Source organism: Phragmites australis, chromosome 3 (genome assembly GCF_958298935.1).
Source record: "Phragmites australis chromosome 3, lpPhrAust1.1, whole genome shotgun sequence".
NCBI lineage: Eukaryota > Viridiplantae > Streptophyta > Magnoliopsida > Poales > Poaceae > Phragmites > Phragmites australis.
The window spans coordinates 44,020,867-44,034,752 of NC_084923.1; the positions used below are offsets into that span (position 1 = coordinate 44,020,867).

General features: G+C 44.8%; 1 protein-coding gene across 1 annotated transcript; it reads left to right on the forward strand.

Annotated features, from left to right (window-relative positions):
- The first annotated feature begins 4,641 nt into the window (after window positions 1-4,641).
- LOC133913271 (uncharacterized) lies at window positions 4,642-8,989 on the forward strand. Its single transcript, XM_062356375.1, has 8 exons — window positions 4,642-5,176; window positions 5,265-5,470; window positions 5,562-5,762; window positions 5,853-6,413; window positions 7,404-7,483; window positions 7,653-8,004; window positions 8,186-8,398; window positions 8,482-8,989. Exons 1-8 carry the CDS (start codon window positions 4,657-4,659, stop codon window positions 8,812-8,814), a joined length of 2,466 nt encoding a protein of 821 aa, XP_062212359.1. The 5' UTR covers window positions 4,642-4,656; the 3' UTR covers window positions 8,815-8,989.
- Window positions 8,990-13,886: the final 4,897 nt, after the last annotated feature.

A 13,886-nucleotide genomic window follows, 5' to 3' on the forward strand; every position in this document is an offset into this window, starting at 1 on the left:
ACACAGCACATTATGTTCAGTCCACCGCTGTCATTCGCATCAAATCGAACGATTGATCCTTGGTACCGGTGAATCATCCACTTGGAGAATTTCTACAGTAAGATCCTTCCGGCGATCCTTCGTCCGTTGTACTCGTCGAAGGAGCGTCAATCTGCTCAAGCAAACAACATAAGATCAATCATGGTGCACGTGTTACATCAGCATAACACGGTGTGATATCCCATATCAGGAACATGCAGATTTCCAAGTAGTACCAGCACCAGTGTGGTTTCTGGTTGCGTGTAAGTGTGCCACGAAGCAAGCATCAACGTTGATAGAAGTGTGCCTGATTTGTGAATTCAAGCACAAGAATAATTTTCTACATAATGCTATTCCTGTCCGGTTTTTGAATGGTCCTTGTAATGAAAAAAAGGGTGTAATTAGGTTGATAGGTTTTATCTGTATTATCGTTTTAACTTGTGCAATTTGGATGCCGCTGGAACATATGAAGTGCGATATTGCTGAACTGATTGATAAACGGTTGCATTCCCTTAAATGCGTTGCTTTGGTTTTGGAAGTGTTTCTGATGCAAATTTCAGGTTCTCATTTCTTGAACTGATTGTATCTAGGTACTTGTCCAATCGATTAAAATTACTTGTTTATATGTTACGAGAAAATTATGTGAATTCAAAGCATGCCCACCTGACGCTGGCCGCGCGCTCATACCTTTTTTGACGACAATCTCAATGCTATGATTAATCTTGTTTATCTAGCTTTGCTAGTGTAGTACAAATGAAACTTGGCATAGCAATATACATCAAGCTATGCAGTGATCTATCCTACCAATTCTAAATCACATTAATAACAGAAATTAGAGTTCTGAAAGGACTTTGGGACAATAATTATTGACCATTCTTTTCAGAAACATGCAACACATAAAATATATGCACTTGCTTCGAAAAAATATAAAAATATATCTCATTTTCGGCCTTGTTCAACCTTCCTGTCCAGCCGGCAGAAGTACAGCTGTACAGGAACTCACTGAGTAATTCTTTCCAATAACCCAACATGCAGATCAATTTACGAATTTAAAAAAAATAATTATTCTATTGGATTGGATTCTCGAGAAAATTCAAAGAATCTCTACTACTTAAAAAATACGTAGTGATTTCCGCACCAAACTGAACGTTCTACCTCTACGTCCTGCAGACTACCTCTAAACTTCGCATAAATTACCCACCTCATGTCACTCGATAAATACTCGATTTTCTTTCCTCGTCACCCGTTCGGCTTCTCCCCGACCGGGCATCACCCTTCTCCCCACTCCCGACCTTGCTCTTGCGATTCTCTCCTACTGTATCGCCTTTAGCCCGAGCGCTTGAGGGGAGCCGGAAACGTTCACGAAGCATCGCACCACTGTCTCCCACCGCGCATCAACCATCTCCAACCCACACGCGCCACCTCAAATTGACCACCACGAGTTGCGCAACCCTCAAACCCTAGCCTCTGCCACAGGGGGCAAATCCACAAGGGATTTGCGCACAGGAGCAGCAGGAGGTCGAGAGGACGAGGAGGGTGAGATGGGGATGCCGGAATTGCGCAACTGCTCGCCGAAGAGGATGCTCATGGCACGGGGAGAGGAGGTGGAGGAGATGGAGCTGCGGTCGAGTTTTGTGCGAACCGGAGGGGGAGAGCACTTGAGACCTCCAAATTGGAGAGGAGGAAGGAGAGGAGAGCCACGCCAACCCTCGAGCCCGCGTCCTCCAGCCACACGACGTGCGAGCACGCGAGGGACTCGGGCGGCCATGGTCGCCGCCACCCCCTCTGTCTTATCGTGAGAAAACCCACACACGGGAGAATCCAGGGATGAGGCCAACAATCTGGGCCTGTGTGGCTACTCGGCCTATGACCTTGAGCAGTGTTCTACACGAGCAAAAGAAAAAAAATGATGTTGAAGCATAGCCAAACCGTGCATTAAGCCATCACGTGCAAAACACATGCAATTTACTAGTTACAACAAAATCTTTGGAAATCACATTTTTAGTTAGGAACTTCTATGGATTTTATTATTCTTCATTGGATCCAAAATAGAAGAATAAAATAATAGGTATAAGAGTTAAGTTAAGTCCAAAAAAGAAAGGAGGTTCATGCCAAGAACGCATTGCTTGTGCTGGTAACAACCATAAGAACTCAAAGGTAAGCTCACATTGTTCAAGAGTATCCATGACTGAGAATTCATGTTACAAGTGGAGTGCAAGAGCATCAAGCATTCAAGCTTCTACATTACACTAACCCCTCCGGAATCAACTCAGACAACTTCACACAAGCAAATTATATCAGAATTTCACAATCTAACTGGCGTCATTTTCTTCTTCTTGTGGAGTAGTGTAGGCTTTTTTTGGAGACCCCGATGCCTTGTTCTTTTGCGGCAGAAGCAGCACATGCTGGTTCATCAGGGTTGGACCGAAGTCGGGGTAGAGGAAGGACTCAACATATTCCTCCACATTTACTTCCAATTTGCATTCTCATAGTACCTAAAACAGCAATAGGAAATCAGAAATCTCAATCAAAAACAAGGAGATAACAAAAGAGTACTGAGACACAAATATGCACCCTGCATTTCCAACCTTGATTGGAAATCGAACCTTTCTATTCTTTTTATGCTGATCAAGAAGGTAACTAGTGATGCTTCTTTCTATGCTGGGCAGCTGCAGGTTGCAACATCAGCTTTCTGAATCAAAAAAATGTTAGAAGGATGTATGGCTGATATGGCCCTGCAATCTTCAGTTACAGAGCAGCTCTCCTCTGCAGCGGCAATTTTCATTGCAGACTCCAGGCCTTTGCCACGCCTGCCTCGCTCCTCCCACGCTCGCCCGCTTGGCCCAGCACGTAATTTGTAAACTGAACGGTGACAAAATCCTAATGGCTTTTTTTCTTCTTTAAAAAATGACTTATCAAGAAAGAAAAACTCAAACTAAGAATGATTTATAGGAGACTCTTGTGCATTTGTCTTAAGAAAAATAAAACAGGGCTATGTAGATAAGGGCACGTGGCGATTTTCACTTTCTCCATTAAAAAGTCAGATCAAGAATGATTTTTACATGTGTGATGCTTGAGGCCAGCCCACCTCCAGGTTCGAGCCTCCAGGAAAGGGGTTGACAGAGCCTCCTCCACTGCCTTCTCTGCCTCAGCAGTGATGGACGCAGATCTAATAGGTAGGAAACTCTCTCTTCCTCCTCCTCTACCTCCTCTTTCTTTTTTTTTCTTCATCCTCCACCTCCTCCCTCCAGCTCTAATCTTCAATTGAGTTCTAGTCGGTAGGGGCTGTAGCCCCAGCCTCCTTAGATCCATCCCTATGCCTCACAAGCCATAATCTGCATAGTTAGTGTACAAACTATGACTGATTAATGGTTGTTGGGCTGTTCTACGGTACTCCTCTTACCTCCTTCGAGTTGAAGGTAAGACGAGTATTAAATCTCAACCATCCATTGATCAAGGGCAGGTTTGGCCACAGGAGTATCTACCTATTATGGTAAATTACCAGCTATTTATATAAGAGAACGTTTTAAAGGAATTTAATTCTCTTTCTAATATTAATACATGAGCAATTAGTTACACCAACCATGCATTTACATGTTGAGTGACGAATTTATTCTCTTGATCTAAGTTAGATATATATAAGTGGGGGTGTGATTCTGTTTTTGAAAATCTACAACATAGTATTTAAAAACACATTAAGCATGTTATATGTATTGTCAGAAATAATATGTACATTTATATCTAACTTGCCTTAACACTAAAAATTCCTATGTGATAATCACACATTGTAATTTGTAATTTGCACAACATGTTGAAGGAAAATGGAGTCTCAAGAAAAGATAGTAACATAGCTCCCCTTTGTGCATGCATGAGAAATTAGAACCAAATTTGGCATATACAGCTAACAATAATTACCATCATTATAACTTTCTATATTTATCTTGTGCTTTAATGGTAATATTATTTTCTTCCTTAATTATACGAAGTGAAAAGTCAATATTATCCCTATATAGTCATTGGTGACCTCTTACATACTAAGAGGTAATAGTGAATACTAGCCACTAGATTAAGAAAGATTAATGGCTCCTATTAATTTGGGTGTACTGTAAAATTTCCCATGGTTGTATCGTGAGTAAATGATGAACATGGCACTGTGGACATGACGATGTTTTCAGATAGAAAGGGAAATTGACATTCTTGTCTGTTAGTATCTGAGGGCGGATATATGTTGAAAATAGGAAGACTGTAACTAATAACAGTTGCAGATTGATTAGACTGCACTCGCAAGTTTTGCAATTCATGCAGGCGGGTGAGGATTTGTGCATACGATGATTTATTCAAAAACAGGAAGGTTTGAACAGAAGTTTGACGTAGTTGCTGTAAGAATGTAAAATTTGAAGTGCAATGCTTGTGTATTGGTTTCAAAATGAAAAACTAAAAAGTTTCAGGAGTGCAAAGAAAATTCCTGCGTTATATTTTATAACATCCTATCGTTTAATTTTTATCAAACACTCCCGGAAAAAATGTTGGAAACTACAAAGGAGGAAAAAAAAAAGAATTTGCAAAAGGAAAAAATGCACGCAAGTAGAAAGCCCAGCCGGCCCGCGTGGGCTTGACAGCCTGGTGCGCGGCGCGAGGATGTCCTCCGCCCGCGCGCCGCGTAACAGGCTTCCTTTTGCATACCCGAATGCGAGTTGTCACCCCAGCGACCCGGTTCTTCCCTTACCTGAGTTCGAACCGAACCCGTCTCCTCTCTTCCCCGGCCCTCGCTCGGAGGCCGAAACCCTAGCCGCCGCGCCGTCCGACGGCATGCTCGCCGGCGTGAAGCTCATCCCTCGCGACCAGATCCTGTCGTCCCAGAAGCGTGGAGGAGGCGGGGGCTCCGATTCCGACGGCTCCGACGGCAAGAGACCGGCGAAACAGGATAAGAAAGGGCGGGGGGAGGAGAAGAGCAGGCGGAGGGGGCGGCGGCGTCGGAGGAGCAGAAGGTGCAGCTCGGGAGAGGAGTCGGGATCGGAAACCGATGATTCTATCGGTGAGGAAGAAGAGGAGGAGGTCAGTCGCAGCAAGCGCCGGGGTAGGCATCGGCGGCGGCGGCGGCGCAACTTCTCTGACGACGACGAGGAGGAATCCAGCGACCAATCTGATAGGGGGAGAGGTAATTGTAATAGTTAGTTTGGTCAGGATGTGTTCCTCTGCTGAATTTGTAAAGAGCTTGATGTCTGAGGTATTGCTATTTGTTACAGCCAGTGGCAAGGGGAAGCGGAGAGGCGATGATGAGGATGACGACGAGGAGGAGGAGATCGGGGGTGAGGGGTTAAGGGCAAGTGAGGTGGTCAGGAGGGAGATGGGCCTCGAGTGGATGCTCAAGCCAGCAAGCAGTAGTAGGGATGAGGACAACCGTGCTCATAAAGCTGATGATGAGAAGAAAGCCGAGGCTGCAAATGAAGAGGTAACGGTGCTGCCCCTTCTCACATGTTGTATGCCATGAGTGCTTGTGTTGACATGTCGTAGTAACCCGCGGTTCACTTGACTACTGATAGGTGAAGAGAGCGAATCCAAAGGAATTGAACCCATACTTGAAGGACGATGGTAGCGGGTACCCAGAAGAGTCTACCCCTTCAAATGCGGGCAGTCGGTTGCTTGCATCCTCTGTCGTGGGTGATGGAGGTGCTAGCTGGAGGCTTAAAGCTTTGAAGCGTGCAAAGGAGCAAGCAGCTCGTGAAGGAAGAAAGCTTGAGGAGGTAAGCACATAGCCACATGTAATTATTGGAACGAACCGAATTTAGGTACTTTATTTCTTACTAACTTCTATGACTGTTCAACTGCTATAGGTTGTTGAAGAGAGATGGGGCTCGTTAGGCCACTTAGCTGTATCAGTTTCAGCATCGAGAGCTGCCCCTTCACGTGCTCACTTGCATGCCATTAGAGGCAGAAAAGCTGGGGTAGCTGACAACTTAGAGGAACATGCCAAAGGAAATCCAGAGGGTCACCAAGGTGGTGACAGTGGTGGCCGTGAATATTTACGGGATGTTTCGTCTCAGCGTCATGTCATGAGAAAACCCAAACCCGATTCTGTGCCATGGAAAAAGAGAAGACAGAATATATCTTCTGAGGATCAGGCACTTATCTCTTCAGCAGTAGCAGGCATAAATAAGTTTTCTGATGATGGAAGCTTTATGCAAAAGATTAACAATCTTGAAAGTAAGGATGCAAATGTTTCAACTGCTAGTGCTAGTGCTGATGAGCAGAGGGACAATGAGCAGAAGCCCATTAAGCAGAGTTCAAACAAAGCACCATTAGTGAGCACTCAAAAGCTAAATGCAAACCAATTAGCTGCAAAGATTCTGCAGCTCCGAATGAAAGGCAAGCATGAAGAAGCTGAACAACTTTCGGTATGTTTTCCAAGTAGTCTTCTTGTGGCAAATTGACAGAATCCTTTTCTGAATGAGTGAATCGGTAGTAAAATTATTTTGTTTGCAATGCGACAATAATGGGAATTAAAGATGGCCAACTGGGCCGGGCCTAACGGGCCAGCCCGCGGCACGGGAAAATTGGCCCGGCCCAGGCACGGCATGGCACGAAAGTAAATGGGTCGTGCTGGCACGGCACGGTTAGGCGGGCCGTGCCTGGGCTGGAGCCGCGGCATGCCGGGCCGGCACGGCACGGCCCATTTAAGTTTTTCTATTTTTTAAGGTTTTATATAATTTATTTATCCCTAATACATAAAGAGATCCTTAACAGGGTGGTAGAGTCATTGCTTCCCATGTATGAGGTCTTGAGTTCGATCCCTGCATTCGGCGGTTTTTTGATGTTTTTCGGGTTTCTCACGTGTTAACGGGCCGCCAGGTCAGAAAAATACTAATGGGCCTATCGTGCCACGGGCCGGCACGGCACGGCCCTATCTTAAATGGGCTGTGCCTGGGCTGCAACCACGGCACGTGGGCCGGCACGGCACGGCCCGTTTAGCTAACGGGCTGCAACGGGCCGTGCCCAAAACGGGCCGTGTCTGACTGGGCCCGTGCCGTGCCGGGCCGGGCCGGGCCGCCCATTTGGACATCTTTAATGGGAATACACTGAGTCTCAGATATTCATCTGATATAACAGTAGAGATGTGCCATTTCTTGCCTTTTCAATATCAGCTTAGTCCTAACTCCTAAGATAACTATGGTAGGAATGACTCTGTCGATCCATTCTAGAATCATATTTTTCTAACATAATGTCATCATAAATTTGGACCAAGTATATATTAACTCAGAATTTAGGAAGCAGGGATAAATGTTTTGTTATCTATGGAAATAGGGAGAAGTTAAAATAATATTTCTATTTCCTTGAATCTACTGTAGTCAGTGGCAATATCTGAACTGCTCTTCATTCTTTGTCAGAGAGAAATGGAAGCTTTGGTGGAGAATCAGGATACTGCCCTTGAAGAGCCTAGGCATGACAAAGAAAGGAGCTCAATCAGGTTAGGGATTGTCCATGCACCTATATTTCTGTTGGGAAATATTCTTGTACTAAATGATTGATATCCAGTGTATTATGGAAAAGAATTTCCTATGTCATTTGTTATATTAGCACTTGTAGTTCTATAGTTTACAAGGCCTGCTGAACACTGATTTTCTTTTCACCTGTAGGCATACAATAAGGCCTAGTGCAGCTGATCTCAGGAAAAGAGAAGAGGATGCTGACCGGCATTTGGCTAATAAAATTATGCACAATAAACAGTACAGCATGTCTAAAAGTATAGAGGATGAATATGATTTTGGCGATGCTCCCAGTAAAAAAGACAAAAGGAAGAATAAAGAGGCACATGAGGAGAAGAGCGCTCGTAGGCCTATGTTGACTCAGAAGGAGCGTTGTTTGTATTGCTTTGAGAACCCATCCAGGCCAAAGCATCTGGTTGTTGCTATAGGGAACTTCACTTACCTGATGCTGCCACAGTTCGAGCCTGTTGTCCCTGGTCATTGTGCTATCCTTCCGTTACAGGTGAGACAATTTTGCTTGCCCCGTTGCATTTGCTGGAAGTAAGCTTGCATAAGAACTGACCAGCTGCAACTTCTTTGTGCTTTTGAATAGGCTATTTTATGGAACTTTCTGTCTTTCATTAGAGCTCTTGTGAACAGACAATCAGCTTCTTGAATATTGATGATTTTGTTAATGGTTGCAGCATGAGTCTGCAACAAGAACAGTTGATCAGAATGTTTGGGGGGAGATTCGCAACTTCAAGAAGTGCCTGCTGAAGATGTTTGCACAGCAGGACAAGGATGTGGTCTTCATGGAGACTGTTGTAAGCTTGGTCAGACAGCGAAGACATTGCATGATTGAATGCATCCCTGTCCCTTGTGAAGTTTCTAACAATGCACCCATGTACTTTAAGAAGGTCAGTTGTCTATTGCTACTTGCATAACTGAAACTGTTCTCATGTGCTTGGGGGTGTAATGAGATTAATTATGTTTACTCCAGGCGATTGATGAAGCTGAAGAAGAATGGAGCCAGCATGAAATGAAGAAGCTTATCACAACAAGTGCAAGCCGCAACTTGCGGCTAGTCATCCCGGAGAACTTTGCCTACTTCCATGTGGAGTTCGGGCTGGACCATGGATTTGTTCATGTAATAGATGATGAGAGCAAATTCAATGCTGGATTTGGATTAAATGTCATCAGAGGGATGCTCCGCTTGCCAGAGGAGGACATGCACCGTCGGCGAAGGCATGAGTCCTTAGATAAGCAGAAGCAAGCTGTTGCTAGCTTCATGAAGGACTGGGAGCCCTTTGATTGGACGAAGCAACTTGATTAGATGTAAATACAATTTTCGAGAGCACTTGAAAGAAAATCTTGCACGAAATTAGTGCTAAAAGATTTTTAGAGAAGTTTGTACTGATGTCATGTATTTTGTGTTTTAACAATTCTGTTTCCTTATTTGCAGTATTTTACTTGCATAAGATATGGCTGTAACTTGCTGTTTCTTTGAATTGTTGGAGTCTTGTGATTTCAATGTTCGTGCAGTCCATAATTTTGAAACTGACAAAGTGCAGTAATGCACCCCAGAATATCATCTTAGCCAACCTAGTAAAAAATAAAATAAAAATGTTTTTTTATCTAGAGCAAGGAAATGTGGTACCGTGATTCGTGACTCTTGCCACTGTCATCCAAATTTAAAAATTCGGTGCGAAACTGCTGTTGTTCTGAAAGTTTGGATAACTTAACAGACTAACAATTCTAGAGTTGGCGTTGCAAACTCAGGTTAGACTGAATTTTCGTTCTTTTCAGCACTTTAACAGTTTTATTTCACGATTTTCGTCATAAAGGAATTCCTAAGGTCAATCCTTCTAAGACGGATTCTCTTTCCTTTTTTCTCTCAAAAGGAAGCTGTTGGAGATGAGAGAAAATAAAGTGAATAAAAATAAGAAAGAGAATTGAGAAAATAAAGAGAATAAAAATGAGAAAGAGAATCGAGAAGGGAACGAAATGAAGAGAATATAGTTAGAGATAATCTTAGTACTGAATAACTCAGAGAAGGTTTTCGTTTTTCTTTGTCCTCGTAATATATTGCACTCCTAAGGTTTCTGATGGCTTATGCCTTAGATCATCTCTAATCATATTCCCTTTATTTCGTTTCCTTCTCGATTTTTTTTCTCGTTTTTATTATCTTTATTTTCTCTCATCTCCAACAGCTTCCGTTCGAACGGAATCACGAAGGGAAAGTAGAGAGAATTCTGTTCTGAAGAGAATAACACTGAGAATTTCTTCGTGACGAGAACCGTGAAGGAAAACCGTTGGAGCGCTGAAGAGAACGAAAATTCCTTCACGACAGGATTTTCGCCTCGGACGACAAACCTTTGGGCATAGTCTTATGCCTTTTGATTTGGTCGTGCACTGATTCTACCGACCAAACTTGGAATTATCTTTTGCTAATTCCAGCTCTCATTCACGTCGAACCTGCTCGAAACCGAACCTTTCTCTTCATTTTAATTTGAGCAGGAAGGAAACTAGCGATGTTTCTTTGTACGTTGAGCAGCTGCAGGTTGCAGCATCTGGTTGAAATCAAGTGGAAGAAGAATATATGGATTATTTGGCTTGATTATTTCATCTCCCGTAGCAGTCTGGCAGAGCAGCGCTCCTCTGCAGCGGCAATGCTCACCGCAGACCTTCCAGATTAGCACGGGTCTTCGTTTCTTCGTCGTATTGTAAGTGCACTTTTCAGGCGCCTGATATCTTATTGTGACTTGTTTTGGCCGTGCACTGATTCGGGACCCTGTTCTGAACCGAACCTTGGTCCCCTTGCATGTTGTGCAGGAAGGTAACCACTAACCAGTGACGTTGTTTTCTAGTATGTTGAGCAGCTGCAGCATGAGCTCGAAATCAGGCAGATGAAGTGAATATCGCTGAGGTGGCCCCTTTCCCGATTATTATCTCGTAATAGCGGAAGCTGCATCCCTCCAATATTCAGTCTGGCAGAGCAGCTTCCGTCTGCAGCTGCAGTGCTCATTTGTTGCAGTCAGTCCGCACAATCAACGGGCACGCCCGGTTTTCAGGCTTCTGAAGAAGCTGAAGGCCCCTGCAGCCGTGCTGTTTATCTCAAAAGAAGTTCATCCGAAACAACACGCATACCTAGTTACCTAGAGAAAATTGATTTTTTTTTTTTGCCAACTATCAAGAGTGGGCTTGGCCAAAATGCCACTCTCAACATGTAACACTCTAAAATGTCATTCTCAACACAGAACTTCGATGATTTACCACTCTTTAACGATTTTACCCTTGGCCCCAACTGTCGGTCCTCCTCTCTCCACTCTTATCTTCTTTTTTGGGTCCCACTGCCTTTCCTCCTCACATGCTTGCTGCTGATAGATGAGATCTCCACCCGCAGGTAGAGATTCACTGGGGGTGGTGAGATGGAAGGGCAACAGATCCTTGTTCCCCATGAACAAGCTTGTATTGAACCGCGCCGTCGCAACGGCTGCTGTGCCGGAACCGGTACGGTTGGCGAGGAGCACAGGGATGGGGCTTGAGTGGTGGTTGTAGGAGATATCAAAGGTGGAGAGGTGGACGAGGAGGTCGAGCTTGTCACGGATGGGGCCGGACAATTGGTTGTCGTGAAGATCTACGATGTTGAGGTATGCACAGGTGGAGAGCTCCGTCGAATGAAGGTTGGTGCTGTTAGAGAGCTCCGGTGGGATGGTGCCATCGAGGGAGAAGCGTGAGAGTGCGAACTTATACATGCACCCGTTGTAGGCTGCCTCACTCTAGGAGGGAAGGGGTTAGGAGATGGTGTCCCGATGGCGGAGGAGCTAGGGGTTGGCGGGAGGATGAGTCTGTGGCCCAGCGGCAGAAAAGGGGAATAGAATGACTAAAAAAAAGATATTGGGGAGGAAGATTACTTTGACATATGAGACCAATGGTATGATTGTCTAAAGTTGAGTCCGTGGCTCGGCGGTTGAAAAAAGAATAGAATGACTAAAAAAAAAAGATAGGAGGAAGATGACTGTGACATATGGAACCAATGATATGATTGTCTAAAGTTACAAATTGTCAATATAGCAATGAAGAGAGTTATATTTTAGAATGATGTATGTTGAGAGTGGCATTTTGGGAAGCCCACTCTTGAGAGTGGCAAGAAATCAATTTACTCAGTTACCTACCCTGCTCAAGAGAACATGGACACCTGTCCCGCTACCTTCGTTGGGGACGCCTGACAGCTCGCAGACCTGACGACGCCAAGCTCGCGGGATCGCTGCCATTTCCATGAGTCGTGGGGAATGAAGCCTGGTCCGAAACCGCGGTGCCGCACCCGTGCGTCTTCGGACCGGGCATCATTCCCCTCAACAACCATGAAGCGATCGACGCAACGCTGAAACGAAATCCGAACTGCGCCGTGCGGTGTAAACGCCCGCAGCTATATATCCGGCAGCAGAGAAGAGAAAGGAAGAGGAGACGTCGAGAGCCGGACGCGGCAGCCGAGATCTTGGGTGCCAAGAGGCGGCCCCGATCAGATGCTATTCGCGTCACTTTCTTTTCTGAGACGACAGGGCGATCTGGTACGGGGCCGCGGCAAGCGACCGGTTGGTTGGGGGCACGGTTATGCCGCAGGTAGCAGAGGCGAGTGGTTCCTTCGTTGTCGTGGTGGTGGCGTATCGATCGAGCCGGGGCGGATCCGGCGATGTGAAGCGCGAAGCGATTCGGCTGCAAAGCGCGGTGACTTTTGCTCCCCACTTGCGACGGGAAAGGGAGGTTGAGCTGAGCGGAACCTTGTCGCGCCCATCGTCAAATGGTCGGGATTCCAAGCTTAAGGATGAAGCTACAGACGCCATGGCCACGACGCAGGTGTGTTCGTTGGTGCTTTCGATCGTTCGAGTCCTAGTATGCATCAGCTGGTTCCGGCGCTTGAAGTCCCTTTTCCTTTAGACTAAGCTAGTGTACGTTTTCAATTCCAAAAGGAAAAAAATAATAATATTAAGGTAGTGCTTGGACTTTGGACAATATTCAGATTTCTTTTCGAGACACAAGATTAAGTTACGGGTGAAGTGAGACTTTTTTAAGTACAAATCGGCTGCACACATTACGCACGTCATACTCACACCCACACCTATCCATATATGTACGTTCTAACACATGTTTAAATAAGATTAGAGATATAATCTCACGTAGTACGGATATGTGGTTTAACTGCTAAACACACTCAATGTGAATGTATTATTCATCTCAGGATTTAATAAAAAATATAAACATCTATACCGAGTTTAGTATTCGAATCCAGATACATAAGTTCTACCATAAGGATCTAACCAACTGACCTGCTTAGTTCACATTGGAGAAGTGAGATGAGGGCACGGTCAAACAAAGAGATTATTAGCGAGTGAAAGCGGAGGCATAGTCCAAAAGACTCAAGCTCCCGTGCGCGGTTCTCACCAACGGCAGGTTTTACCAATCTTACTGGGATCTCATAGGGCGAAAGGTCACTCGGGCAATTTTGTACTTTCTTAATGGTGGTGCTCTACCAGAGGAGATCAATAGTACAGTCATTGTCTTGATTCCTAAGGTGAGAAGTCCGCAAGAATTGAAGCATTTTCGCCCCATATCCTTGTGTAATGTAATCTACAAGCTTTGTTCTAAAGTGATGGCAAGTTCGTTTGAGGGTTTTTCTAGATGAAATCATTGCCGAGGAGCAAAATGCATTCGTACCACGCAGACTTATCACTGATAATGTGTTAACGGCATATGAGTGTACTCATTATCTGAGAAGGAAGAAAGGAAAGACGGGAGCTTGTGCAGTGAAGTTAGATACGTCTAAGGCATACGATAGAGTGGAATGGTGTTATCATCCTTCTGAAAATCGGTTTTGCAGCTCCGTTTGTTTCCTTGATCATGAGTTGTTACTTCGGTTTCTTTCTCTGTACGTGTTAATGGTCAGCTCTCGGACATCTTCAGACCAGCAACGGGAATACGCCAGGGAGATCCTATATCTCCCTATCTCTTCTTGCTTTGTGCTGAAGTCGGTTGGCCCAATGCATCTATCCAGAGGTGTACGTGTTAGTTATACATTCTCCATGGATATCACACATTCTCTTTGCAGATGATTGTATCGTTTTCTCAGAAGCGTCGCATAGAGGGGCAGACCGGCTACAATACATTCTGGAAACATATAGTAGAGGGTCGGGACAATTGGTTAACCGAGACAAATCTGCTGTGTTCTTCAGTAAAAATAGCACAGATGTGATGAAACAAGAGGTCTTCGCCGGACTGAACATTCATACAGAGGCTCTCATTGAAAAGCACCTGGGTTTACCAACTGCACTTGGCAAATCGACAAAAGAAGCCTTTGCTTATATGCCAAGCCAACTGAAGGGATTGATTGGAGGATGAAGTGAAAAG